At 47.9% G+C, this 26,280-nt stretch overlaps 2 protein-coding genes across 2 annotated transcripts; both read left to right on the forward strand.

Annotated features, from left to right (window-relative positions):
- The first annotated feature begins 1,547 nt into the window (after positions 1 to 1,547).
- Positions 1,548 to 14,226, forward strand: LOC136717818 (nuclear receptor ROR-beta). Its single transcript, XM_066695344.1, has 10 exons — positions 1,548 to 1,806; positions 8,592 to 8,677; positions 8,923 to 9,064; positions 9,177 to 9,686; positions 9,822 to 9,943; positions 10,145 to 10,277; positions 11,026 to 11,133; positions 11,389 to 11,499; positions 11,683 to 11,795; positions 11,979 to 14,226. Exons 1-10 carry the CDS (start codon positions 1,800 to 1,802, stop codon positions 12,138 to 12,140), a joined length of 1,494 nt encoding a protein of 497 aa, XP_066551441.1. The 5' UTR covers positions 1,548 to 1,799; the 3' UTR covers positions 12,141 to 14,226.
- Positions 14,227 to 18,271: 4,045 nt separating this feature from the next.
- On the forward strand, positions 18,272 to 25,604 carry scamp4 (secretory carrier membrane protein 4). Its single transcript, XM_066695345.1, has 7 exons — positions 18,272 to 18,370; positions 19,152 to 19,209; positions 19,381 to 19,509; positions 23,528 to 23,684; positions 23,786 to 23,887; positions 24,054 to 24,171; positions 24,374 to 25,604. Exons 2-7 carry the CDS (start codon positions 19,203 to 19,205, stop codon positions 24,554 to 24,556), a joined length of 696 nt encoding a protein of 231 aa, XP_066551442.1. The 5' UTR covers positions 18,272 to 18,370; positions 19,152 to 19,202; the 3' UTR covers positions 24,557 to 25,604.
- Positions 25,605 to 26,280: the final 676 nt, after the last annotated feature.

Genomic DNA, 26,280 nt, shown 5'->3' on the forward strand with positions numbered 1-26,280 from the left:
TATGACATGTTTTGGTCACATATGATATTGTTAGGTCAGGTATGACACTTTGTGGTTGCAGTAGTAGGAGTAGCAGTAGCAGCAGTAGCTATAGCAGTAGTAGTAGTAGTAGTAGCAGCAGTAGAACTGGTGGCAGTACTAATATAAGCAGTAGTATCAGTAGCAATACACCCACACACAAGGCCACATGGTCACGGAAATCAATGTCAACAACTACATCTACAACAACACAACAACACAACAGCTGCTGCAATGACTGTAAAAGAGACACAGGGCTGGGGTGTGTTGACTCGGTTCACTTTTTGGAGACACTAGGCTCTGGGGCTTAATACTACTAAGAGAGAGATTAAGGAGTGAGAGAGTGAGAGAGGGATGGAGTAGTACAGCTCTTCCTCCATCTCCCACCCTCTCTTTTCTGTCCGTCTCTACCTTTCTCTCTCCCTCACTCCCTTCACCTTTTCTTCAGTCTCTCTCAGTTTCTTGCGATTAATCTTTCCCTCTCCATTTCCATCTCTCTCTGCCTTTCTCTCACTCTCAGTTTCTCTCTTCCTCCCCCTATCCCTCTCCCTCCCTCCCCCTCTCCCTCACCCCCAGTTCTGTTCCACTAACCTACTTTGCATTAATCTCCCTCACAGAGCAGGATTTCATAACCGCGCTCCATAGCATTGCGTCAGTACTCTCTCCCAGCAGCGCCCAGATTATTATTATTATTATTATTATTATTATTATTAGTAGTAGTAGTATACACCAATGCTCTTATATAACTGAGAATACCTGCTAGTCTACACATATCAGTATGAGCATCTGTGTTAGACCCTGCACAGTGCAGACAAGGCTAACTGGTGTCTGTGTTAGGGTCTGCTCCTTTTCATGCCTGGTGTTGTATCGACTCCAGACAGTAGTAGTCATTTGAATACAGTTATTATTATTATTATTGAGCATGTATATTGAATATTCAATATCTCTTGTGACACGTACACAAAGAATAGTTACACTCACACAGACAAGAATCACAGACACACACACACACACACACATTGTTGTTGTCTGTCATATACAAGAACCCCAGTTAGTTTGGTCAGTGTCTGCTGTATGGGTCAGTGTACAATATAATAACAATAAAAATGTATTATCATTAGCCCGGCCACGCCACACTCTGCTGTGTTAGGGTCTGCTTTATTTTGTGCCTGCCGTTGTGCCGCTCACACTAACAATTTGGGTGTCAGGCGGCCCGTTCTCCATGTCAGGGCAGGACTTCTGCAGCAATTCCCTCCTCATTCGTGTGAATAATAACACATAATAATACAGGCACATTCATAAGTAATGCTATAAATAGGTGTATAGATCAGCAGTCTCTACACACTGGCTCCAGCCCCTGTCCTGCTCCAGCACCTGGCAAGCACACTGCAGATCCACCTTAAGCGTGGGGGGGTGGGGGGGCGCGGCACGGGGCGGGCCGGCAGCGCGAGATCATGTGAGATTCCACGCGCAGAGCCGGAGGAGCCGAAAGTGGGTTAGAGAGACAGAGAGAGAGAGAGAGAGAGAGAGAGAGAGAGAGAGAGAGAGAGAGAGAGAGAGACTGCACCGCACCGCACTCAAACACGCACCTTTGCACAATCCTGCTTCCCATGGTGTGTGAAAGCAAGACAGAAATAAAGCAGCGAGACGGGACTTGATTCACTGTTATTTTTACTCAATAGCTCCTGTTGGAGCTTGAGAAAAAAATATATATATTAAAAAAAATCTATTTTTCTTTCTTGCCCGGGACTTCTATGACTCAACCCGAATAGACAGACAACATGAGAGGTAAGTTGCAAAGTTGTGATTTATATCCGAAGTATTCTTTTGTATTGTTTCAAGACCTGCATTGCGTTCCTGGCAATAAGAAGAAGAACCCTGGTGTGATGTAACTGCTTTGCTGCCGCTCGCAGTTGTTGCGGATCCTGGCAGGCGGACAGCGGCAGCGCAGCGCAGCTCCGCACTGACAGCACTACACGCGTCGCTGCGGCCGGCTGAGGGCTGCACATCTGCGCAGTGGCAGCTTTTGAACCTTAGTAATGTATTGAGTGGAAAAAGGAGAAAAAGTTCAGTAAATATTAAAACGACAGGTAGCGCCTATCCCCGTTTATAGGCGAAAGAATAATGTTGCAGAGCAAGGGCAGGCGGGTTCATTTCAATCCCTGTCCCAGCGGATCTCGGGTCCGGCTGAGGAGAGGAGAGGGAAAACTGACAGCCGCGTCTTTTGGGTTATGCAAGAGAAGAGTCCGGGGAGAGACGCGTAATAATAAGGATGCAAACAGAATGCCAACGATCTGTAATAGTATTGTTATTAAGATTGTGCATTGAAGGGTTGTCCGTCATAAGAGTTTACGTGCATGTGCTATGTGATGTGCTGAACCCGTATCTTGCGTGTTGAGGGTCGGTGGTCGGTGGTCGCGGCGCGGGGGCTCCTCGAGGCGGGGGGCGCGTGGTGTGTGCGTGTCGCGAGCGGGCTTGTTGTTGTTTTCTCGCGGCAGCAGCATGGCCGGCTGTGTGAGAGAGAGAGAGAGAGAGAGAGAGAAACTGTGCTGTTCCATTGACCTAGTTCTGTCAGGGAGGATTACACAGCAGGAGCGGGGGAAGGGAGAGAGGGAGGGAGGCTGGCAGGACGGGGGGATGGCAGGAGGAGGGAGGGCCGGGCCAGCGGGCATGTGCAAACCCATGCGGTGCTCATCCCGCCTAGACTGCCCATGCTGGCGGCCAGGGGTACTGCATCGGATCGGACTTGAACGTGCACTCGGAGAGTTTGAGCGGGCGAACTTTGCTGATCAAGCGCCCCGTGTGCAGGTCTGGTCGTGCCCTGTGAGGCTGCAGTGTGGCGGGGACAGGTGCAGACTGGAGCCTGGAGGGGGGAGAGAGACGAGGAGGGGCGGTGTGCAGTTCCTATTGCAACCCAACCCCCCTTGTCGCCCTGCCCTTTTGCTGCGCCTCACCCAGAGTTGCACTACAGCAGCCGGAAAATAGCTGTGTTTCGGTCTCCTGCTGCCGTCTGGACCCCCCACACCTGGCACTGCCCCTGTCTGCCTCACTGGGCAGCTCTGTTTGAAAAATTGCCTGATTGCTTGAGACTCTGGGTATCTCAGCTGTTGGGAGACACACAGCAGATTGGACACTGACCAGCAGCTGACTGGAGCAGCTTCAGCTGTGTGCATGGAGCATAAGAGGCAAGAGAGAAAAGGTGAAAGCAGGGCCGGCCACAGACGCTCACATACACACACACCTGACACATTGACAGCACTGCAGTCTGCAGACACACACTGGACAGAGGAGAGGGCAGTGACTAGGGTTCCAAGTGAGGGCAGGCAGGCTGACCTTCTCTGCAGCCTCGCGCAACAACCAGATTGTCGTTGTTGCGGCTGTCATCGCATTTGCAGTTGCAGATGGAGTGTTTTGTTGCAGATGTGGTCGTTGCTGTTATGGTTGCAGTTGCTGTTTCATTCACACCAGAGCTAGTAAAACCTGAGACAGCTGGAGCTAGAGTGCATCAGGAGTGATGTCTGCCCCCCGCAGTCAGCCCCGCCTCTGGCTGGGAGGCCATTTTGTGAGAGCAGCTCTGCAGGCTGCCATCTCCTCACTGAGCCACGACAGGGGGGCTGCGTCCCTCTCTCTCTCGACCCCCCACCCCCCCCCCTCGTTCCCTCTTTCTGTCTCTCTCTTGCCCTGCAGAGTTTTCCATGAGCGCATCTCGCCCCTTCTGCAGGTTTCCATAGCGACCCAGAGGACCCCCCCGCCACCAGCACAGACAATAGTTCCGAGAGTGTTTCGGGACGAAGTCCTGACCCTCGTTAAGCTAGTGATCCACCCTGCCCTCGTTAGCATCCTCGTTATGTGGGTGTGTGACGTGGTTCATCAGTGGCATGGCAGGGGGTGGTTGTGGGACTTCCTGCCCCCCTGTCTGTGAGAGCGTACCAGCATAAATACGGTAATTAATGTGATCATGTGTGTCAGCGACCACTGCCATTGCAGAGGGCATGGGAGCTGGGAGAAAAAAGTGTGTGACACAGAGAGAGTGTGAGACAATATGGCAGAGTGAGTTAGAGTGCGTCAGTGTGTCAATGCGTCAGTGTCCTCTGGCCTCATAGTGACTGGTCAGTTCCAGTGTTGCAGAGTGTTGTGATCTGGCTTTAACTCCAACCTGATCTCTTAATTACACTTTATTAATTATCCACCTCAATCACATCGGCGTCACCCATCAGCTGACGGCACTGTGGCCCTGAGGAGCAGGAGCAGACTGGGGGGTCTGGGGCCAGATTCACCTACATCCCTTCCCCTCTCTACCACACTGTATTGTATTGATTTGGGCTTATTAAGGTACTTTGTGTACAGTGGCAGCTCGTGGGTTGATGAGTTGGTGGGGCAGTGGATGATGGCTGGAAAACGTATAATGTGTCCAACGTAAATTGTAATCGGTAAAAATGTATATAAATAAATAAACACAATCTATGTGCTGATGAGTTGGGGAAGCTGGGACAGACCTGACCCTCGAAGCTAGGATAATACAAGAAAATTATGAATATGTTACGATAGATTGAATTGAAATAATAACACCGTAATTATGTGTGAGGTCAGTGCTGTCCAGCTGTGTGTGTGAGGTCAGTGCAGTCGGGCCTCTCGGCAGCAGAAACTACACAACTAGCCTGCCTGCATCCCACTGGAGCTGCCATGAATCCTGGCATATTTCTGTCTCTTTCCTGGTGTTGTGGCCTGGCTGACATTGGCTGGCAGGCTCCCCAGGGGTTGAGGAGGTGGGGGGGCAGGCAGCCAATGGTCAGCCCCTGCTCTGCCAACTCTGCAGCCCCAGACCTTAGCAACAGCTTTTGAAAATAACAACATTGTAGTTGTGTTCGTGTCTGTCTGTGGCGCAGGGCGGGGCCATGGACAGACAGACAGGCAGACAGATGGGCAGGTAGGCAGGCAGGCAGACAGACGCATACACCAGTTGGGACTGCACACTCTCGAACAGGACTGTGGCTCAGAAGCAGACATTCAAAGACAAGGCAGCAGCTGTAGTATCGGACCTATCCCTGCAGCCCCACACATTCCAGCGTTCCACTGTGAGGAACATGCATTGGAAATATAATTACTGGTACAGGGTTTTGTATACTAGACCTTAGTGTCCAGCACAGAGATGCACCAGGAGAAGGAGGAGAAATTAAATAGTGGGACGGCCAGTGTGCGTGCACTGCGTATCGGTCAGGTCCCTGTAGGAGGCTGTCGGCGAGGCAGTGCAGAGGCAATCTAATCTACAGCCTGTAGGTTAAACATACACTGCCATGCTTGTTAAACATACTGCACATATAGTGTAGGTTAAATATACATCAGCCACAGTTACATAAGGAGGATACAAACAGGACCTTTGGACGGTACAGTGCAGCCTGGTTTTCGCTGAGTGAGCACCATGCCAGATGAGTCTCTGCACTGTGACCACTCTGCCTTCAGGGAGAGAGGAACCGATGACTGCCCACAGCACACACTGACACACTGACCAGCTGAAACACACACTGACACACTGAAACATTAACTGACTGACACATACAGCTGGTAGTATGGGACTACTCTACCTAAAATAACATTGGGTAGATGACTAGTGCTGATCTGGGTCTGTGAAAGCAGCTGTATGTGTACCAGTACACACTAACACTGCCTCACAGACTAATGCACTACCTGGCATATCTGTGGCTTTTGGACACTCGTACTGACATCTCTTGCGCTGGCAGGGAGCTGCTTTCTTGTTTTATTTGTGAGGCTGTTCCTTGTTTCTGCATCTCATTTCAGCCAGTGAAAGGTGTTGTGAATCTGATTTGATTAACCCCCCCCAGGTCGGGGACTGGCTGGGGTAAGTTTCCAGGTGACTACCAGGAAAACAGCTCCTGTGACTGTCTACCTATTTAGTTATTTTGGCTATTTTTCAAATCTCTAGTACAGGGATGTGCTGTAGGCAATGGCCTCAGTGTGGGCGGGTGGCAGTTGTGGGAATGCAGGACGTTTACATAATAAGCAAATACTGTCAGTGGGGTGAGGCTGGCTCTCAGGCAGTCACTGTGTCAGAATATGTATTAGTGTGTCACTGTGTCAGTCTGCCAGTCAGTTTGTCAAAGTGTTAGTTTGTGTATGACTGTACTGGTGCACAAGGGCTCTGGGTCTGAGTGTGTTTGCAGACAACAGGGTGCTGCATGTCAACAGCAAAAAAGTTTTGACACCAAACTCTTCCAAGTCTGTCTCCAGCACTCCTGAGAGGGACAGGAGGACACAGCTGGATGTCTCCTTGTCTATATACTGCATTTATCTTGTATATACTTGCATGTATAGTGTGTGTGTGTGTGTGTGTGTAAAATAGCAATTCTGAAAAACATAAGAAGCTTTATTGACTTGGCAAAGTTTTGCTAAACCCCTTTAAACTAAAACTGGCCGAGCTGTGCTGTGCAGCGGGAGTACAGAGGAACAGGAGAGTGTCTGTGCAGATTGGTGGTTGAATCTCAGGGTGTACTTAAGCACTGGAATGTGAAACTGGAATTACAAAAACTCTGCGGTGATTGCAACTCACTAATTAACCCGACCAAACCAGTACACAAAGACACACACACACACACAAGCTCCCCGGCAGTGTTCACACACCTGTCTCAAAGCGGTGACTGTAGGCACACCTGGCCTTGACCTTCACCAGCAGCTGTTCCCAGGGAGGGGTTAAAGGTCAGAGAGCAGTGAGAGTCTGAAAAAGACAAACCAAAAAACAGTTGATTTATGCAGTGCCAGTGTTTTCCATTAATATAAATATCCATTAAATATGATGCATTATACGCACACACATAATGGCGTGTTACAGAGAGACGTACCGCAGAATAACCCCGGGGCTACAGTTACAACAGCCTGGAAAAACACCGACATTATGTAACAGGAATGTTGGCTGAAGCCTGAATCAGTGGGTACGGCACTGGTGTTTTGTTTTTTAGGTTTGGGGCAAAACAACTCATGGCAGTCGTGCCCACTACAGACGGTTTTTGATTGAAAGAGAAAAGGTGTGAAGCGGTGAAGAGGCAGGGCGGCGGTTCCACCTTAAGCAGAGCGACCGCGAAAGTGTGTCAGTAGGACACACTCATCCGCGTTTAGCCTGTCCGCGTCTCCCATTGGCTGTCTGACAGATGGGCGTCTCCCTCATTGAGAGCGACGGCTGGCGTGGCCAATGAGGGAGACGCTCATCTGTCAGACAGCCAATGGGAGACGCCGGAGCGAGAGGCTGGGCGGCGGGAGGGGGAGGGGCGTGCGCGGCGTTGCCAGGACGACCCGCCTTGAATGAGTGCCGGAGGAATGCGCTTATATAACCGCGCCGCCGTGTTTCCATTCCTCTTCTCTCATTATTTATTTATTAACAGACAGTAGGTCAGTAGGAACAGGATACAACAGGAAATGTCTGTGTGTATATGTATATATAATATATGCATCGCATCCCTTTTTAATACGATCTCCTGTATAAAAACTCCCTTCTGTCCCAACAGACCCTCATCTCCCAGAATAGACGCCAGTCACGTAAAATAAAATTGCATATACAACCGCCTGGACTCCTAGTCGTTGTGGCTGACGTAAAGGTGCATTACGTAACTATATATTTTTATAATGACGTAATTTCCAACATGGCACCCTTGCTGGACAGGGGTGTAGTGTCATGTTACTGCACACACAGTATTGACTCTGTGGTTTACAGATTAGCTGCAGAGAGTGAGGGCTTTCATTTATGGGGTTTGATTGGCATGATTTATAGCGACGCGGTTCAGTATTGACTTGTTTTAAGGCAGATCTCACACTTAAGGGGAAAAAAAAAAAAGATCTAACTAAACACAAAGTTAGTTTTGATTTTGAAGGAGAAATGCATAATATGCAATGCAGACCAAACCCACCAGTTAATACCTGAGTTCTATGTACGACAGATAATTACAAGTGATTATAATATGCTTGAAAGAATCTGTGAGACTACGTGTGAAAGTGTGTGTGCGTGAGAGAGAGAGAGAGAGAGAGAGAGAGGAAATGAAGTGTGAGAGAGAGAGTGCGCTCCTGCTGCTGCAGATCACAGTGTTACCTAACTCCTGCGTCACGTCTCGGTGGCAGCGCTGTGCTGGCCTGCCCACAGAGCGCTGCACAGCCTGCAGGACACACGCTGTCACTACACACACACTCACAGCCTCACACTAACTCACTGACACACAGGCATCCACACTCACAGTCTGACACCGACTCGCACCATATTTTGTGGGTGACAATCGACATCAGACTTTCTGAGCTCCTGGCAAAGAGCCGGACAGAACCAATGCGTTGACTGAGTGACTGAGGCAGTGAACTGAAGGGGACTGCAGACAGCGCTGTGATATTATTTTGATATGTACATATTATTGTAATTAAAGGGCTGCCCCCCCCCACACACTGCCTGCGGCGCACAGCAGTGAGGTATTACACGGCTCTGTCCAGCACTAACCCTGCTGACAAGCAGCCTGTTCACAGAGGACACCGAGTCACTAAACATTACATCTGCTTGTCCCTCCCTCCCTCCTCTTTCTCTGCAGCTCAAATCGAGGTGATCCCATGTAAGATCTGTGGAGACAAGTCGTCGGGGATCCACTATGGTGTGATCACCTGCGAGGGCTGCAAGGTGAGCACAGCCTGATCAGCTCTCTCTCCCTTCCCTCTCTTCCTCTTCTTTCTGTATGTTTCTTACTTTTCCCCTATCTCCCCTTTTTTTCACTCACTCCTCACTACCTCTGCATATCTTCGTCTCTTTCTCCCCCACCCTGTCTTTATCTCCCTCCCTCCCTCCCTATCTCTCTCTCCACCTCTCCCTCTGTCTCTCTGCGCTGGGATGCTGATGCATCTGTGTGCGTGTGTCTGTATCGTCAGGGCTTTTTCCGGCGCAGCCAGCAGAACAATGCGATGTACTCGTGCTCGCGGCAGAGGAACTGCCTGATCGACCGCACCAACCGCAATCGCTGCCAGCACTGCCGCCTGCAGAAGTGCTTGGCGTTGGGCATGTCCCGCGATGGTGAGCTCCTCCAGCCCTACTACAAAGCTACTACACACATACTCATCACTGCAACAACACGACACAGCCACTTAGTTGCATCAGTTACATCTCTCTCTCTCTTTCTCTGCAGCTGTGAAGTTCGGCCGCATGTCCAAGAAGCAGCGTGACTCTCTGTACGCCGAGGTGCAGAAGCACCAGCAGACGCAGGAGCGTGTGGGGGGCGGCGGTGGCCGGCGCGAGGAAGAGGAGGAGGAGGGGGCCGATGGCGCCGGCAGCGGAGGCGAGGGGGGGGCCCCGGCCAGGGCCTACAGCAGCGGCTCCAGCGCGGCACTCAGTGACCTGGACGACCTGGCTACGCTGCCCGACGGCCTCCTCTTCGACCTGCCGCTGACCCCCGAGGGGGCGGGTGGCTACTGCGGGCTGGACCTACTGGGCTCTGCGCAGTCCTCCCCCGAGCCCGGACCCCTAGACCTGGCCGACAGCAGCCACCTCCTCCACCACCACCACCACCACCTGCACCACCTGCACCACACCAGCAAACTGGATTGCCAGCTGCTCCTGCACGAGCCCGGCCTGCTGTCTGTGCATACACACACCCTGCTGAAGACCCTGCCCGAGGACTGCTCCCTGCTCGATATCGGTGAGAGAGAGAGAGAGAGGGAGAGAGGGAGAGGGGCAGACAGGTGTTTGAGTATTATCCAGTGCTGCCAGAGTGTGAAGGAAGCTGACTTTGTCTCTCTCTCTCTCTCTCTCTCTCACTCCCTCCCTCTCTCAGAGCGTGTGACTCAGAACGTGCTGAAGTCCCACCTAGAAACGTGTCAGTACAGCGGCGAGGAGCTGAAGAGACTCACCTGGAGTGTCTACACACCGGAGGAGACCCGGGCCTTCCAGAGCAAGGTGACTGCTCAGACACACTGCATTGCACAGGAGCCCCTCTGCAACACAATACACAGCAAAACGATGTCACTCAGTACCGAGTCGCACACTGAAGGCCTGTGTTTTAGCATCCTGTTTGCAGGCGTGCAGCTCTGACTGACAGCGAAGGGATGTTTCAAGCTTCACCACATTTATTCTCCTTTTCTCTCCTCCTCTCTCCAGTCTGCGGAGGCCATGTGGCAGCAGTGCGCTCACCACATCACTAACGCCATCCAGTACGTGGTGGAGTTCGCCAAGAGGATCTCCGGCTTCATGGACCTGTGCCAAAACGACCAGATCATCCTCCTCAAAGCAGGTCAATACCTAACACCATTGCCTACACGCACGCTGAACACTGTGCATGCGTACACTGCACACACTACACACACACTTACTTACACTGTATACTCACAGTACACACTGCACACATACACTAAACACTACACATACAATGCACACTGAACACACTGCACACACTAAACAATGAATATTGCACACACGCACTATGCACTGCACACTGAAAACAGCATCGCCCTGCACGCTGCAAGCTCTGAAACCCACTGTGCTGCTGACTGTCTGTCTGTCTCTCTGCTCATTGCTAACAGTATCTCTCCCTTTCTCTCTTGTCTTCCCCATTCTTCCTTTTATTCTACCTCTTTATTTATTATTACTCTTATTATAATAATTATAATATTAATAATAAATGTGGGGATACTCTCTACCTTGTGGCTTTACCTTGTTTAAACGTGAACGATATTAAATAAAAAAACCAACAAAATCAAATATATATATATGTATTATATATACATAAAATGAACGATTTTGAAATTTTTGGAACTGTCACTGGTAATATCTCTTACTGCGGACTGCGTTGTACTTGTATTACTACTGATCTCTGCAAATATTTCAAATATTTCTATTTATTGCAATTTGGAAATAAATTCTGTGTGTGTGTTTGTGTGTCTGCACGGTGGAGCCTCTCTCTCTCTGTCTCTCTGTCTCTCCGTCTCTCTCTGCCCCCTCGCCCGCCTTCTCTCTGGCTGCTCTGTGGTGGCTGTGCGCAGGCTGTCTGGAGGTGCTGCTGATCCGGCTGTGCCGCTCCTTCAACCCCCTGAACAACACGCTGCTGTTTGACGGGAAGTTCGCCAGCGCCCAGCTCTTCAAGGCCCTGGGTGAGTCCACCTGTCAGTGCACAACACCTAGCACTGTGCTGTGCACGCCCCAGCACCACAGCACAGCTCTGCAGTGTAATTGACTGTAGTGTACAGCAGTGTAGTGTATATCAGTATAGTGTAGTGTCTGTATATTCAGTCTGTACACTGGGGTTGTTAGTGTAAGAATACACTATTATTGTTGTTGTTGCTGTTGTTGTGCGGTGTTCCTTACGGTGGCAGGACTGTACTCACACCCTGTCCCTGTCCCTGCAGGCTGTGAGGACCTGGTGGGTGCAGTTTTCGAGCTGGGCAGGGCGCTGTGCCGGCTGCAGCTGTCGGAGGAAGAGATGGCTCTGTTCAGCACCGCCGTGCTGCTGTCCCCCGGTGAGACACTGACGCATTTATACACCAACTTACTTGTACTCATGCATTTACCACTGTGACTGCACCTCTGCTCTGACACTGAACTGTAAAAGACTGAGAATGGGCTGTAAGGTTACTTACCGATTGACCGATGGCTAAGGTGTCTGATTGTCAGTGCTGACCACTCCGCCCCCCTTTCCACAGACCGACCGTGGCTGACTGACACGCAAAAGGTGCAGAAGCTGCAAGAGAGGGTGTACCTGGCACTGCAGCACTCCCTGCACCGCAGTGGCGCCAGCGAGGAGAAACTTGCCAAGGTACCCAATCTATCCCATAACCACACTGCCCCTCTCACACACACAGACCCATTCCCAAACATATCTGTCTCTGTCCCGTCTGTCCGTGGCTGTCCTGTCAGTCTGTTTCTTTCCATCTCTCTGTCTTGATCCTAGCAGGAAAGTGACTCCCTCTCTCTCTCTCTCTCTCTCTCTCTCTCTCAGATGGTGTCTAAGCTGCCGATGATGAAGTCAATCTGTAACCTGCACATCGACAAGCTGGAGTTCTTCCGGCTGGTTCACCCAGAGACGGCCTACAGCTTCCCCCCGCTGTACAAGGAGGTGTTCGGCAGCGACCTCACCTTCCCCGACTCCACAGAGAGCTAAAGAGAGTGAGAGAGAGAGAGAAAGAGAGAGAGAGAGGGAGACACTCTCACACACAAGAACCTAACTAGCCAGCAGCTCAGTGACAATCCTGCACACACACCCCGTCACACGCACATCCACTCTGAAGGCTGGGCTGAATTGAGCCCACATCCCACCCCTCCACCCCTACGAAACATGAATGAATGTACTCCCCCCCCCCCACACTTTGCCTAACCGTACACCCCCAGCCCAGAGGAGACTGCCTACTGGAGACCCCCCTCCCACACACACACGGTGTAAATATTGCTTCATGGCCTCCTGTAATTATTATTATTAATATTATATTATTTTTACCGAACAAGCAGTTCAAAAAGGGACCAAACTTTAAAAGAAAAACAACTATTTTTTATATTTTGTACAGAGAAAGAGAGATAGAGAGAGAGAGAGATGGAGGAAGCAGAGAGGGTGAAAGAGCAAACCTGTTTTATGTCTCGCTGTCTCCCTCTATTTCCCCCTCGGACAAACTGCCAGCAATATGCACTAACATACATGCAGATACGCTCACACAAACTCACACTGACAAACACAACACACTCGCATTGATACGAACTCACTTGCTGACACACTCTCACACCCACTCACTGACACGCTGACACTCACTCACAGAAACGTGGGTCTTGAAGAGCTGCTCTTCTTCAGATCCAACCCAAACCTCAGTCCACAGCCCTTCCCTGCAAAAGCCACTTACAACGACAGAGAGAGAGAGAAAAGATTTTATTTTAACATGTTCTTTTTTTATTTAATATACAAAATTATAAATGTATACATATATATTTAGATGTAGAAAAGAGAGAGAGAGAGAGCAGGTGAGGCGGGGCGGTGTGCGTCTGTATACAAGCCCTGTCTCAGTCGGTCAGCAGGTCAGTCGGTTAGTGTTGTTGAGACTCTGTGCAGCACTGACAAGCTCAGGAGATTCCAGCACGAACTGGAAACAAAAACGGCAACAACAACAGACTTTCAGAAGAAAAACTGAAACAAACTGATGACCAGCCCTCCCTGTCTACTGGTCCGGCCGTGCACTCACTCTCCTCCTCTGGACACGGACAGGAAGCAGACAGATAAGCAGAGAGACAATCTGAGAGAGCTCCTGGAATTACAGCACCGGCAGTCCTCTCCAGACTCTGGACACAGACACTAACAGAGTGTACAACTAGCTGTGACAACATGTGTGCACAGACTGAAACCGGGGCAGCCAATCCAGTCCGGTCCAGTCCAGATGATTCTGCGTTCCCCGGGCTGTGCCACAGAGACCTACCCACAGGGATGGAGGGAGGAACCACACACTACAGCTGAGGAGATGGAGGGAGGGAGGGGGGCTGAAGGGGCTGAGAAGCAAATACTGTCTGGGAGCAAAACTGGACTTTTCAAACCGAAACGGCAGGGGACGCTGCAGGGGTGTGATACCTCCTCCAGGCCTGCAGGGGGTGCTGTGGCGACCAGCAAGAGCCTCCCTAAGTCTGTCTCACAGTACCTTTGTGTGTGCAGGTCAAACTGTGTTGTTATAAGACCGTACTGAAGGTCAGTATTGTATTACTTTGTACATCCACTCATGTCCCCCCCTCTCCCACTCCTCCCCCATCCCCCTCTCCCCTCCTCACACCTGTGGCTTCACTCAGCTGTCAGGTTCCCCTGGACAACAAGAACAACAATAATAGGAGTAATATTCTGCAGAGGTTATTTTTTACTCTTACTATTCAGCCAGTAGTCCCTCCCTGTGGCGCTGGGCTCTCTGCAGTCTCCAGACCTGCAATACCTCTGCTGACCACTGAGGCTCCAGCGAGCAGACACTAACCACCAGAGCCGCACTGGATACACCTGTCACTCTGTGGCCAGCACTCACTTGAACGCACCACTAACACTAACGAGACAATCAGGCCACAGGTTGAACACAGGCGGTCCTGCCAAGTGCCAATTAGTTAATAAAATCTTGTTTTGAAATAACCAATTCACGAATCCACTACCTGCTCCTGCGCTGCTGGGACGGCGCAGGCCTTCTTCCCTGCTATGTCCATGCGTGTTCAGAGACCCATGGGATTGGGCCCGTGGGAGGGAATAGGGCGGGAGGGAATAGGGCGGGAGGGACCCACAGGCGTTTTGAGCAGAGTGGGTGAGAGCAGAGGACCGTGCAATAGTTACACACAGCGCTGACTACTGACGGACAGACGGACCCCACCCCCCACCCAAATCCCCCGTGAGCCCGAGAGCCGGGACTCCACAATGCTGTGGCCATGACAATCACAGGGGGGTGGGGTCACAAGAGAGAGGCAGAGGCAGAGGGAGAGAGGTGGAGAGAGAAAGAGGCAAGGGTGCAGGGCCACAATGTCTCCAATCTTAGTTCTCAACACTCAATGCACTTTCTTGTTTTATAGTTTGCTTTAGTTTTTTTTTTTTTTTTAAATGCTTCAAAAGCAAGGTGCTGCACAGCAGACAGGCATCTGCAGTGACCGCTACAATCTGACTATCCCTTACCCAGAATGCACTTGGGCGTTTCTATTTATTTATTATTATGATGATGATGATGATGTTCTAATTTTGCTGATGTTGGAGGAGAGCTCAGGAGCCTCTGTTCCCTGCAGGGAGAGAGAGAGGGAAGCAGAGTGACAGAGTGACTATACCTGCACAGGCAGCGGTGTATTCGAGGTGACAAGTGGGGGGCTGCAAAGACGCACCTCCCCACTCAGGGAGACTGCTGGGCCCTAGGCCTCCTCCCATACATCTCCTCCCCTCCCTTCCCCTGTTCCTTTCTTCCCCGGGGGGCCGCCTCGCACCCTGACCGCTGTATAGAGCACAGAGCAGTGTTGTGAATGTGGAGCACAGAATTGTCTCAGCTTTTCACCATGTGACAGGAGCTGCTCATACAGGCCCCCTCACTGTAGGCAACATAGGAATTCAGACACTAATGAATACAAAAGAAAAAAAATATATATATATATATATATTATTATATAAAAAAAAAGAAGAAAAAAAAGTAAAGCAGATGGGATTTATTACTAGAAGTCAGAATTATTTTAATTGTGGTTGTTCCTGTTTGTCTGCAAATTATCTCCTGTTTCCATTTGTTTCTTTTCTGTTTTCTTTTGTTTTTGTCTTTTTTTTTGTTGTGTAAAATTGTAATTCTATTTTTTTAAAAAGGACTATAACGGTTAAAAAAAATATACAAAAAAGTAATTATTTTTGTTTTGTTTTTGTTTCTTTGTTTTCCTGCTCTCAATCTGTCTATTGTTTGTTTTTAAATCACACTTGCATGCATGCATATATATATATATATATATATATATATATATATATATATATATATATATATATATATATATGCAAATTAAAAACGCCTTGTCTGGATTTTTAATGAGAAGATATTATATATAATATATTATTATTAATACAATAAGTACAGACTAAAGAGAGACGTTGCAAGCATACATTGTTGTATAAGGATCAGTATGTGGTTTAAGAATGTAATAAAGATCTTTTTATAGATAGCTGTGTTCTGTGTATTTCCTCCTTTAATTACTTAAATGTTTTTATTTTAGGGTTCAAAACATCGTATTTGCATGATAATTTATAAACAAACGCAGACACTGGCAAGCACACAAACTCACGAACACACACACTAACACTGAGACACACCCAGAGACAGCCTTACACGCACACAACACACACACACACACACACGCAATCTCACAGACTCAGCCCGTCTGACACGCACACACGGGGCCTGTGGAGTGTGCCGCCCCCCCGGCCAGGCCGCAGTGCTGCAGGGTGATGACGTGGAAGAACAAACAGCAAGGGGGAGAGGGAAAACCTGGGAGGAGGAGGAGATACTGTTTTATTGTTAAAAGTATTTTACATTACAATAAAAACATTCATACACATTTTAATACTTGTGATTAAAATTTTTAAAAATCAATTCTTAAAATCACTTAAAAATTTTAAAATCTTTGTGATTTAACAAAAACAAAATACTAAACTTCAAATAAACAAGTGCACAAAACAAAACAAACGTGATTAAAGCAAACTGCTACCAACATAAAAGTCAAATACATTGAAAATAACTGAAAATGCACTGGACAAAATAAATAAACAATTAAAAAGGTAAAAATAAAAAACAAACCAAAACAGTCCAATGCATTTAAAATTAAATCCAAAACGGTCAATGTATTTGACAACAGAATAAAACTAAACTAAACCAAAAAAAACCCTAAACAATTAGTGTTTTAAAAACAAATAAATCTTTAAAAACAGTTAAAAGTCATTTTTAAAAGTCATTTTAAAAAGCAATCATTCATTAAAGGGTTAAAAGATCTTGGACTCGGGCTCCAGCAGGGGGAACTGACCGTCCCCGGAGGTGGGTCCCATCATGGGATCCTGAGCTCCCCCAGATCTTGTATATGCCAGTTCTTATAGGCTTCCTCCTTGCCCCTCTGATGGACCTCCAGATTGACATAGTCCCTCACGAGCACCATGCCCCTCCGCGCGATGACAATCGGGTCCAGCTCCTGCTTATTGAATAGACAGATATTCCGTCCCTCCCACAGGGCCTGCTTCACTGCGCAGACGACACGCCACCAGCACCTCAGGGTGGAAGATGTTAATCCCCTGGCAGGACCGTACCAGATCTGCCGGACGGTTGCCCACGCAGGAACGGCAAACCTGTGGAGGAACGGAGAAAACAGGAGCCAGACCCTGTGGGCGGAGGGGCAATCTCTAAAGATGTGAGCCTCCGTCTCCTTCCCCAGGCAACCCTTATAGGGGCAGGTGTCATAAGGAGCTATGCCCCTTCTGTGCATGAACACTCGGGTGGGGAGACACCGACTCACAGCCATCCAGGAGACATCTTTCTGCGTATTCGTGAGGCAAACGTGCGTAGCGTTAGCCCAGATAAACCGGCAGGTTTCGGGAGGGAAATCTTCTATGCGGCTGGTCTCCTGGGTAGATCTCATCTGGCTACAGATGGTCTTATAATCCCAGGAGGCCAGCATGACTTTATGGAGGCCTACTTCAAGTGCAAAGGCTCGGAGCGCCCTGTAGAACGGAGGGGGATCCCACGAGTGCGGCCTGGTGTTGTCCATGGCCGAATGGTCTCAGGCTGCTGGCAAAGTAGAAGCGGTTCATAAAACTCACTTTCTTACCAGCAGCCTGGATGTTCTTGACCACGTAGGCCAGCCCCTGCGCCTTTATCAGCTGCACAACGTCCGGGACCCCCCTGCCTCCATCCAGGGTACCCTTCACCATTTGCACTCTCTTCAGCCTCTCCATTTTGCTCCCCCAGACAAACCGAAATATAATCCTGGTCACTAGTTTTGCGACGACCTTGTCTGGGGGGAAGATCATTCCTACGTAGAGGAGTATCGGGAAGAGGATGGAGGAGGAGAGATGTGTGGGTAGTGAAAGAGGAAGAGAGGGATGTGTGCAGACAGGAAGCTTGGGATCCTGAGAGATAGCCTCTGGGAGACCTTTCCCACACCGGGGCAGGACTGTGGCTCCAGTGGGACACCCTCCACCACAGGCCGAGGGCAGGTAATCACAGCCTGAAACAAACATCCCAACCGACTCAGACTGGAGCCTGGAAGGGGACAGATTCAGGGGTGAATTAAAGCAATTAGTGACAATTAGGGAATCAATTCCCAACTGAACCAGGGGGACACAGACTATTCAACCTTCCTGCCATTTTATGGGAAAATATTATAAGACCGTAACAGATGCACATATGACTGGAAACTGTTTCTGGAGAGTGCTGGAGTGGGTGCACCGGCAGGGCAGGTCAACAATGCAATCGATATTTTGAGCAAGATCATTAACAACCGTACAAAACGATTTACTGCAGACCTGCGGACAGTGTGAAGTTCAGGAGTCTTGTGCGTGTTTTCCAGTGCGTGTACACTGTCTGGTCTTCATGCGTGAAGTGTGTGTATTGTCTTGTCTTTATGCATTTTCCGATGTAACAGGAGCGAGGGTCACTCAACCAGAATCACTTTCCGAAAGTCACAAGGTCCAAACCCGCAACCAACCAACACACCCTCGCCGAGATGCACCCTGGTAGCTGCAGTTTCAAACCCGACCCGAGCAGTCCATTTAACTTGCCTCAAGTGCGTAGCGGGAACTACAATTCCCAGAGTGCAGCGCGCCTGCTTCCTGGATTGTATGGGGCTGAACTCTGCTCATCTCGAGACCGATTTAGCGGTTTTTAAAAGGTATGGAAATACATTATTTAAACAGTAATACGTATTCTTATTAATTAATATTAATCGCGCAGCAGTTGGCAGTTTGGGTCTTAATTAAATAGCAAAACACAAAGTTTGCACCGTTAGAGGCAGTTGTTAATGTGCAGAACCGCTTTTATGAGCGCTGCACTTTTCTACGAAAACATGGTTTAGTTTCAGTACGGTCGGTGTGTGTTTTAAATCGGTGTTATTTCATAATTAATAACGTAACTAATAGCGCATGTGCAGCGCCTGTTGAACGTGTGTGTGGGTTCATTCAGACGGCGTGTTTGCAGCTGGTTCAGCTGAAGGTGCGTTTTAGGCTTTAACGGATCGCGTTGCTGTTTCAGGAATATCTGTGGACCGACACTGACACAGAGTCATTGACTGGACTGGACTGGACTGGACTGCTGCAGGGTCATTGACTGGACTGGACTGGACTGCTGCAGGGTCATTGACTGGACTGGACTGGACTGGACTGCTGCAGGGTCATTGACTGGACTGGACTGGACTGGACTGTTGCAGGGTCATTGACTGGACTGGACTGGACTGGACTGTTGCAGGGTCATTGACTGGACTGGACTGGACTGGACTGCTGCAGGGTCATTGACTGGACTGGACTGTTGTGCTGGGGTCACTGGCTGGACTGCACTGCTGTTCTGCTGCAGAGTCACGGGCTGAATGAATTCACGCTGTTGTAACAGGACTGTGCTGTCACTGTAGCCTGGGCTTCACTGCTTACCTGCTTACCTGCTGTCCATCTGTCCCACAGTGAGTGCTGAGGCAGAGGAGAGACAGAGAGACAGACATTCCGAGCTTCACCATGACAGGTGATCCAGGCTTTCGTTAGGTTGCTTAATTGGTCCTTAAAGTGAACTAGTAATTAACGCTGTAAAAGGGGGGACTACGGTTTATCCAATAGGAGCGGTGGTGTAGCAGTACTGTGTTCCTCTCTGTGTTTCTCACCCTCTCTTTCTGTGCCATGATCTTCTCTCTCTCAGAGCGGGTGAATAACTTCCCCCCGTTGCCACGCTGTGTGCCACTGAAGCCCTGTTTCTATCAGGACATCGCGGTGGAGATCCCTGAACAGCACCAGCTGCTTGTCCGCAGGGTCTACTACCTGTGGACCTGTGAGTGAGCGGGAGGGGCTGGGAGAGAGAGGAGAGAGTGAACGAGAATGGTTGAATGTGTGCATTTGTATGTGTCAGTGTGAGCCAGTATGTGTAAGAGTACCAGTGATTTGTCAGTGTGTAGAAGTGTATTTTTCAGTGTACACCAGCATAAGTGGGGGAATTCACTGGTCATGGTCCACATTGGAACCAATGACATAGGAAAAGGTAGGGCAGAGGTTCTGCAAATTTATGAAGTTAGGAAAGAAACTAAAGAGCAGAACCTCCACAGTAGTTTTCTCCTAAATACTACCAGTACCATGTGCATGGCCAGGGAGACAGGCTGAAATTAGAAAGTTTAACGTGGTTGAAATCTTGGTGTAGGGAAGAGGGCTTTAGATTTTATGGGGCATTGGTCTTTCTTCTGGGATAGATGGGAGAGTGTATGTGCAGAGTGACTGAGGATCTTTTAAACTAGGGACCAGGGCTGCAGGGAGCTCTGACAATGGGAGATGTTCCACTAAGGAAAGAAAACAAAGGGAAACTGCTAGTAGGAAAGTCCTGAAGTGTTTGTACCTCAATGCCAGGAGTATAAGGAACAAGATGACAGACCTAGAAGCCACAGTGCTGGCGTGTGACTATGTTGTAGGAGTGACAGAAACATGGCTTACAGAAAATGATGGGGATGAATACCAGTTGGAAGGATACACACAGTTTAGGAGAGACAGGCAAAATTGAAGAGGGGATGGGGTGGCATTATATATCGGAAATGACATTGAGACAGAAGAACTCAAATTATATCCCAGTAACGAAACAGAATCTTTGTGGGTTAAACTTTTGAATAAAAGATCCGGAGGATTAGTGGTAGGAGTGTGTTACAGACCACCCAACTCAGATATTCAGAAAGATGCTGCATTGTACAGTGTAATCAGGACTGCATGTAGCAAGGATGTGGCTGTTATATTGGGGGATTTCAATTTCACAAACATAGACTGGGAAAGCCCAGTCGGAACTACAGAAGCAGAAATAGAAAAGGTTGAGATGGTAAATGACTGCTTTCTAACTCAATTTGTCAGGGAACCAACCAGGGAGAGCGCATGTATTGACTTTTCAAATGACCAAGATAGAGTCAGGGGGACAGTAGTTCGAGAACCAATGGCAAATTGTGATCACGATATGGTTAGCTTTGAGGCATTCTTTCAAAAAACAAGGACCAAGTCTAAAACAATGGTCTACAATTTTAGAAAAGCAAACCTTGAAGGTATGAGGTGGCACTTAGAAGAGTTAGACTGGGGCACACTGGATACAGGATGCAAACTGAGGATCAAAAATCATTGGCCAAAATGGTTTAATAGAAGTATGCAACAAAATATCAAGAGAATATTTAGCTCTTGGAGCTAAAACTAATGCAAAGAGTTTTTTTTCAACAGGAAGAGGTCATAAAGGTCATAAAGGAGAAAGTGAAATGGGTAAAGGGCAAACGTGGAAGTATCATACAAAACAAAAAACAGATGACATGCCACAGTTTAACAAACAGTCCAGTCAAACTCGAAGATCAGGATAAATGAGGAGGAGGTACTAAAGGGACTAGCAGAATTAAAAACAAACAAATCACCTGGGCCAGATGGTATATTTCCAACAGGAAATGATTTATAGGCCACTAAGTCAAATATTACAAATGACACTTAGAACAGGGGATGTGCCAACTGACTGGAAGACAGCAAATGTCATAGCAATCCACAAGAGGACAAAACTGAGCCAGGAAATTACAGACTAATCAGTCTCACCTGCATCACTTTATTAGACAGAAAATCGAGGAGCATCTCAATGGAAACCATATTCTTGGAGATAGTCAACATGGGTTTAGACGAGGCAGATCATGTCTTACTAATTTATTCAAATTTTTTGAACATGCAACTGCAGCTGTAGATCACGTGAAAGCATATGATATGATATACTTAGATTTCCAAAAAGCTTTTGATAAGGTTCCACACCAAAGACTGATCCTCAAATTGGAAGCTGTAGGCATTCAGGGTAATGTAAGTAGATGGATTATGAACTGGTTGATGTATAGGAAACAGGGTGTCGATTAGAGGAGCTGCTTCTATTATTATTATTATTATTTTTATTTCTTGGCAGACGCCCTTATCCAGGGCGACTTACAACATAAGTGCAAAAATACAGAGAAGTACAAGGCATCAATCATTACAAATGATTCTAACTGGAGTGAGGTTGTTAGTGGAGATCCACAGGGATCAATTAACAACTTAAGTTCATCTTAACTGCTACCGAAGTTTAAGTTTGTTGCATAAAACAACTTAAGTTAAATCCTTTAAGGGTAAGTGAAGGAATCCTATTTAAGTTGATCACATAAATATATTTCCCTTAAGCTAATTATCATGACAACATGACTTAATACACACTTAGATAGCCTATTAAAATGCAGGTTTTAAATATTAACAAAACGCAATAGTATTACGTAGTTAAGAAATAACCACACTTTCTTTTTTTTGTGTATTTCCAATACACTTTATTTTAAAAGTAGGTTGAAATACATAAATATATGGCAAGAAGATTTATGTTTTGTATACATAGTTTCATAAAATGTAAATGTAAAGACCATTTACAAAATGTTAATACATTTAACTTTTCTAGTTCTCATATGTTTTAAATTTCAGTAGTCCTCTGCACAGCGATGTTTCGTGCATTTAATTACAGCCTCCATTATTTCATCCCGCAGTTTGTTTAGTGACTGCTGTCAACTGAGGATTAAATCTAGCCTTCTACTACATATTTCTCAGTTTACTGTATTCGTCAATTAAAACTATTCTTTCTTCTTCAGACCAGTTGGGGTTTCGTCTCTTTGCCATTTCTATAGTAACCGGCCAGCAGTGCTCAGTAAGCTTGCAGTCTATTGGCTGAAGAAAAAGTAGAGTAGCAAGAGACAGAAGGGATTTTCCAAAGCTAAGGGGTATACTTAAGGTGGTTTATGCAACACACTTAAGTCATCCCCTTTGGTAAGGGGGAAAAAGTCCTTAAGAGGAGTACTTAAGTTGTTTTATGCAACCGGCCACTGTGCTTTTTCTAATCTATATTAATGATCTGGACTCTGGGATAGTTATCAAACTTGTCAAATTTGCCGATGATACTAAAATAGGTGGCTCAGCAGATACAATCTCGGCAGCACAGGCTATTCAGAGGGACTTAGATAACATTCAGTTGTGGGCCGACACCTGGCAGATGAAATTCAATGTGGACAAGTGCAAGGTAATACATGCAGGTAACAAAAATGTCCACTATAATTACACTATGGGAGGAATAGAAAGACCTAGGAGTCTACGTGGACTCCTCACTTTCTCCATCCAAACAATGTGGGGAAGCAATAAAAAAGGCAAACAGGATGGTAGGGTATATTGTTAAAAGTGTAGAATTGAGAACAAGGGCAGTGATGTTCAGACTGTACAATGCACTAGTTAGAGCTCATCTGGATACTGTGGACAGTTCTGGGCTCCACACTTCAAGAAAGATATCGCTGCTCTAGAGGCAGTTCAGAGGAGAGCAACCAGACTTATTCCAGGTCTGAAGGGAATGTCCTACTGAGAGACTGAGGGACTGAACCTTCTCACCCTGGAACAGAGGAGACTACGTGGGGACTTGATTCAAGTCTTCAAAGTCATCAAACCAGAGGAGCTTTTCCAGATCAGCAGGGCCACACGCACCTGGGGACACAAATGGAAATTGGGCTTCACACAGGGAGTTGTCAAAATATGGAACAAACTCCCCAGCGATGTGGTTGAAGCTGAAAATTTGGGAACAATCAAAAATAGACTGGATAGGATCCTTGGATCACTCAGTTATGATTGGACACCAAACGAGCAAGATGGGTTAAATGGCCTCCTCTCATTTGTAAACTCTTATTTTACCAGTTTCCTACTACCAGTACCACAGTGTCTCTGCACTATACAACAGTGTGTGTGTGTGTGTGTGTGTGTGTGTGTGCAGTATACAGCAGTGTTGATGCAGTCTGTGTCTTTTGAAGTGTATTCGGTGACCCTGGTGGTGAACCTGGTGTCCTGTGTGGCGTGGTGGGCCGGTGGGGGCAGCGGTGCCAATTTCGGGCTGGCTCTGGTCTGGCTGCTGCTGTTCAGCCCCTGCAGCTATGTGTGCTGGTTCCGCCCGCTGTACAAAGCCCTCAGGTGAGGGGACACAACGCACGATTACCACATTGTTTACAGGGCAAGCTGGACCAACTGAGACACTAACAGTCTCTCCCTCCCTGTCTCTCTCTCTCTCTCAGGGCTGACAGCTCATTTAACTTCATGGCGTTCTTCTTCATCTTCGCAGCGCAGTTTGTCCTCACTGTCATCCAGGCAGTGGGCATCTCGGGCTGGGGGGCCTGGTGAGCAGGGGAGGAGAGGGGTGGTCACTGTGTGTGTGTGTGTGTGTGTGAGAGAGTGAGACTGAGACTGTGTCTGTGTCTGTGTGTATTTGTGTTATGACACATTTAATGAAGAGCAGAGGCCCGTGCGGTGTTCTGGCTGTGACAGTGCTGTGTCTCCCCCTAGTGGCTGGATCGCAGCGGTGCTGTTCTTCAGCAGTAATGTGGGTGCGGCCGTGGTGATGCTGCTGTCTGCTGTGATGTTCACTGTGGTGGCTGTGTTCATGGGTGTGGTGCTGCTCCGGGTCAGTACTGCACAGACACTGCACTGAGTTACACAGACACTGTACAGACACTTCACTGCCCTGAGTTACTCTCACACTGCACTGAGTTACACTGACACTGCACTGCACACTGACCTGCAATCCCCCACACTACACTGACACTCTGCTGTACAGCTGTACACTGCACTATACAAGCCTAACAGCCCTTCTCTCTCTCTCTCAGGTGCACCGGCTGTACCGCGGCGGGGGGGGCAGTCTACAGCAGGCGAAGGACGAGTGGAGCAGCGGGGTGTGGCGCAGTGCCCCGGTGAGGGACGCCAGCTTCCAGGCCATCTCTGGCGCTGGATCCACACTACCCCAGTACCCGGTCGCCGTGCCCAGCTACCCCAGCAACACACAGTGGTGAAAGCCCTGCCGGTCCCCAGGGGGAGGCTTGGGTTGGTCTGGTTTCCCAGTGGAGTCCCAGTACAGCAGGGCTCCTCGCACACAGGCCAGCCTCCTGGAGGGACACAGTGTCTCCCGGCCTCCAGCTCCCTCCTGTCCATCTGTTTGTCAGTTTGTCAGCCTGTCTCCGTCTCCAGGAGTGGGGATCCCTATTGTAGTGTGATTCCTGTGCATCAAAGGGGAAGTGCAGGGAAGACTGGCACACAGACTCCGGGGGGAGCAGTGCCAGAGTTGGATTTGTTCCTGGAAGATGCCCCCAGAGCTCACCTCACCCCAGGCCACTCCACGCCAGTGTCCCACAGCCCTCTCTCCCTCTGTGCACTACAGTCTCTCTCCCTTTCTGTACACTACAGTCTCTATGCACTGTGCTCTCTCTCTCTCTATGCACAATGCTTTCTCCCTCTCTGTGCACTATGCTCTCTTCAGATCTAGAAGGTACTGCAGTTTTGTGGATTGTTCTGCCCCAATGCTACGGCTCACTGTGTACACACTCTGTCTGTGTGTATATATTATACACACGCACACACACATCCCAGTCCTGACACAGTGTCCGTCTCTCTCTGCACTATGCTTGCCTTACACCTCATCTCACAGTGAGGGACTGTTTACATTCCAGCTGGAGGGACTTCCAGCTCTCTCTCTCTCTCTCTATCCCGCTCATAAAATCCAGTTTACAGTTTTGCCTGCATTCCTCTGTTCCTCACAAGTAACTAACACCCATTTAATGCTGTGGATTTTATTTGTATTCCTTTTTATTTTTTACTACTGCTTTCATCGTTCATTAGATTGCTCTATCTGACATTTTCATAGGCATTTAAAATGTTACATATTCTAAAAACACGTTTCTATATATATATTTTTGGGAGATTGTTTTTTGAATTTAAAAATGTGAAGGAAAAAAAAAATCCTCTTATTGCTTTTGTGCCAATTAATGCTTGTAGTGCCTGACTGACCGTTTGACAGACCAAAGTGTTCTTGAATTGAGCTCAATAAACATTCTTGTTTTGTGACTGAATGTCTGCTGAGTACTGATTTACACTCACTCACAGTGTTGATAAAGTTTAGACTACATTTAGCTTCAGATGTGTGCGGGGCCTGTTTTCCGGGTTAATTTAACTCACAGTGTTTTGGAGGTGTCACGTGTTTCCTCTTGGAACTGGAGCAGTGCCATTCCAGAATAAAGTTGATTTGGAATCTGATTTAGTTAATTGTTGATCACTATCTCTTCTCAGTTACTGTGCTATACTGAAGATACTTTGTGACAGTGCTTTCTGCATGATATATTATTGGATGTTTTTGTTTGGTAGTATGCAGGTTAATATCAGTGATAGTTTGTAATCGAAATGGTATGTAAAAGGAAGGAAGTTAGTTATAATATTAGGTATGTTCATTGTCATGATATGGTAGTATAAGTAAGACATGAAAGCAATGACCATTGAATGCTCTTGACCTCTGCTTCCTTCAAGCAAAGAATCAGCAACTGAAGATTTAAAATGAATGAATGAAGCGGGTTCAAAACCAGCCCCCCCCCCCACTGGGAGCAAAACAAAAGACTGGGGGCATTCATATTGGACACAGGTTTGTGGCTTGTTTGGTATGATAAGCGTGTAGATGTTTGTGTGTATACTGTACTTAACCATATTTTTGCTAGGTATATACCATGTTTTAATAATGATTTAATACGTT

The sequence above is a fragment of the Amia ocellicauda genome, chromosome 22 (assembly GCF_036373705.1).
Source record: "Amia ocellicauda isolate fAmiCal2 chromosome 22, fAmiCal2.hap1, whole genome shotgun sequence".
In the NCBI taxonomy this organism is placed as follows: Eukaryota; Metazoa; Chordata; class Actinopteri; order Amiiformes; family Amiidae; genus Amia; species Amia ocellicauda.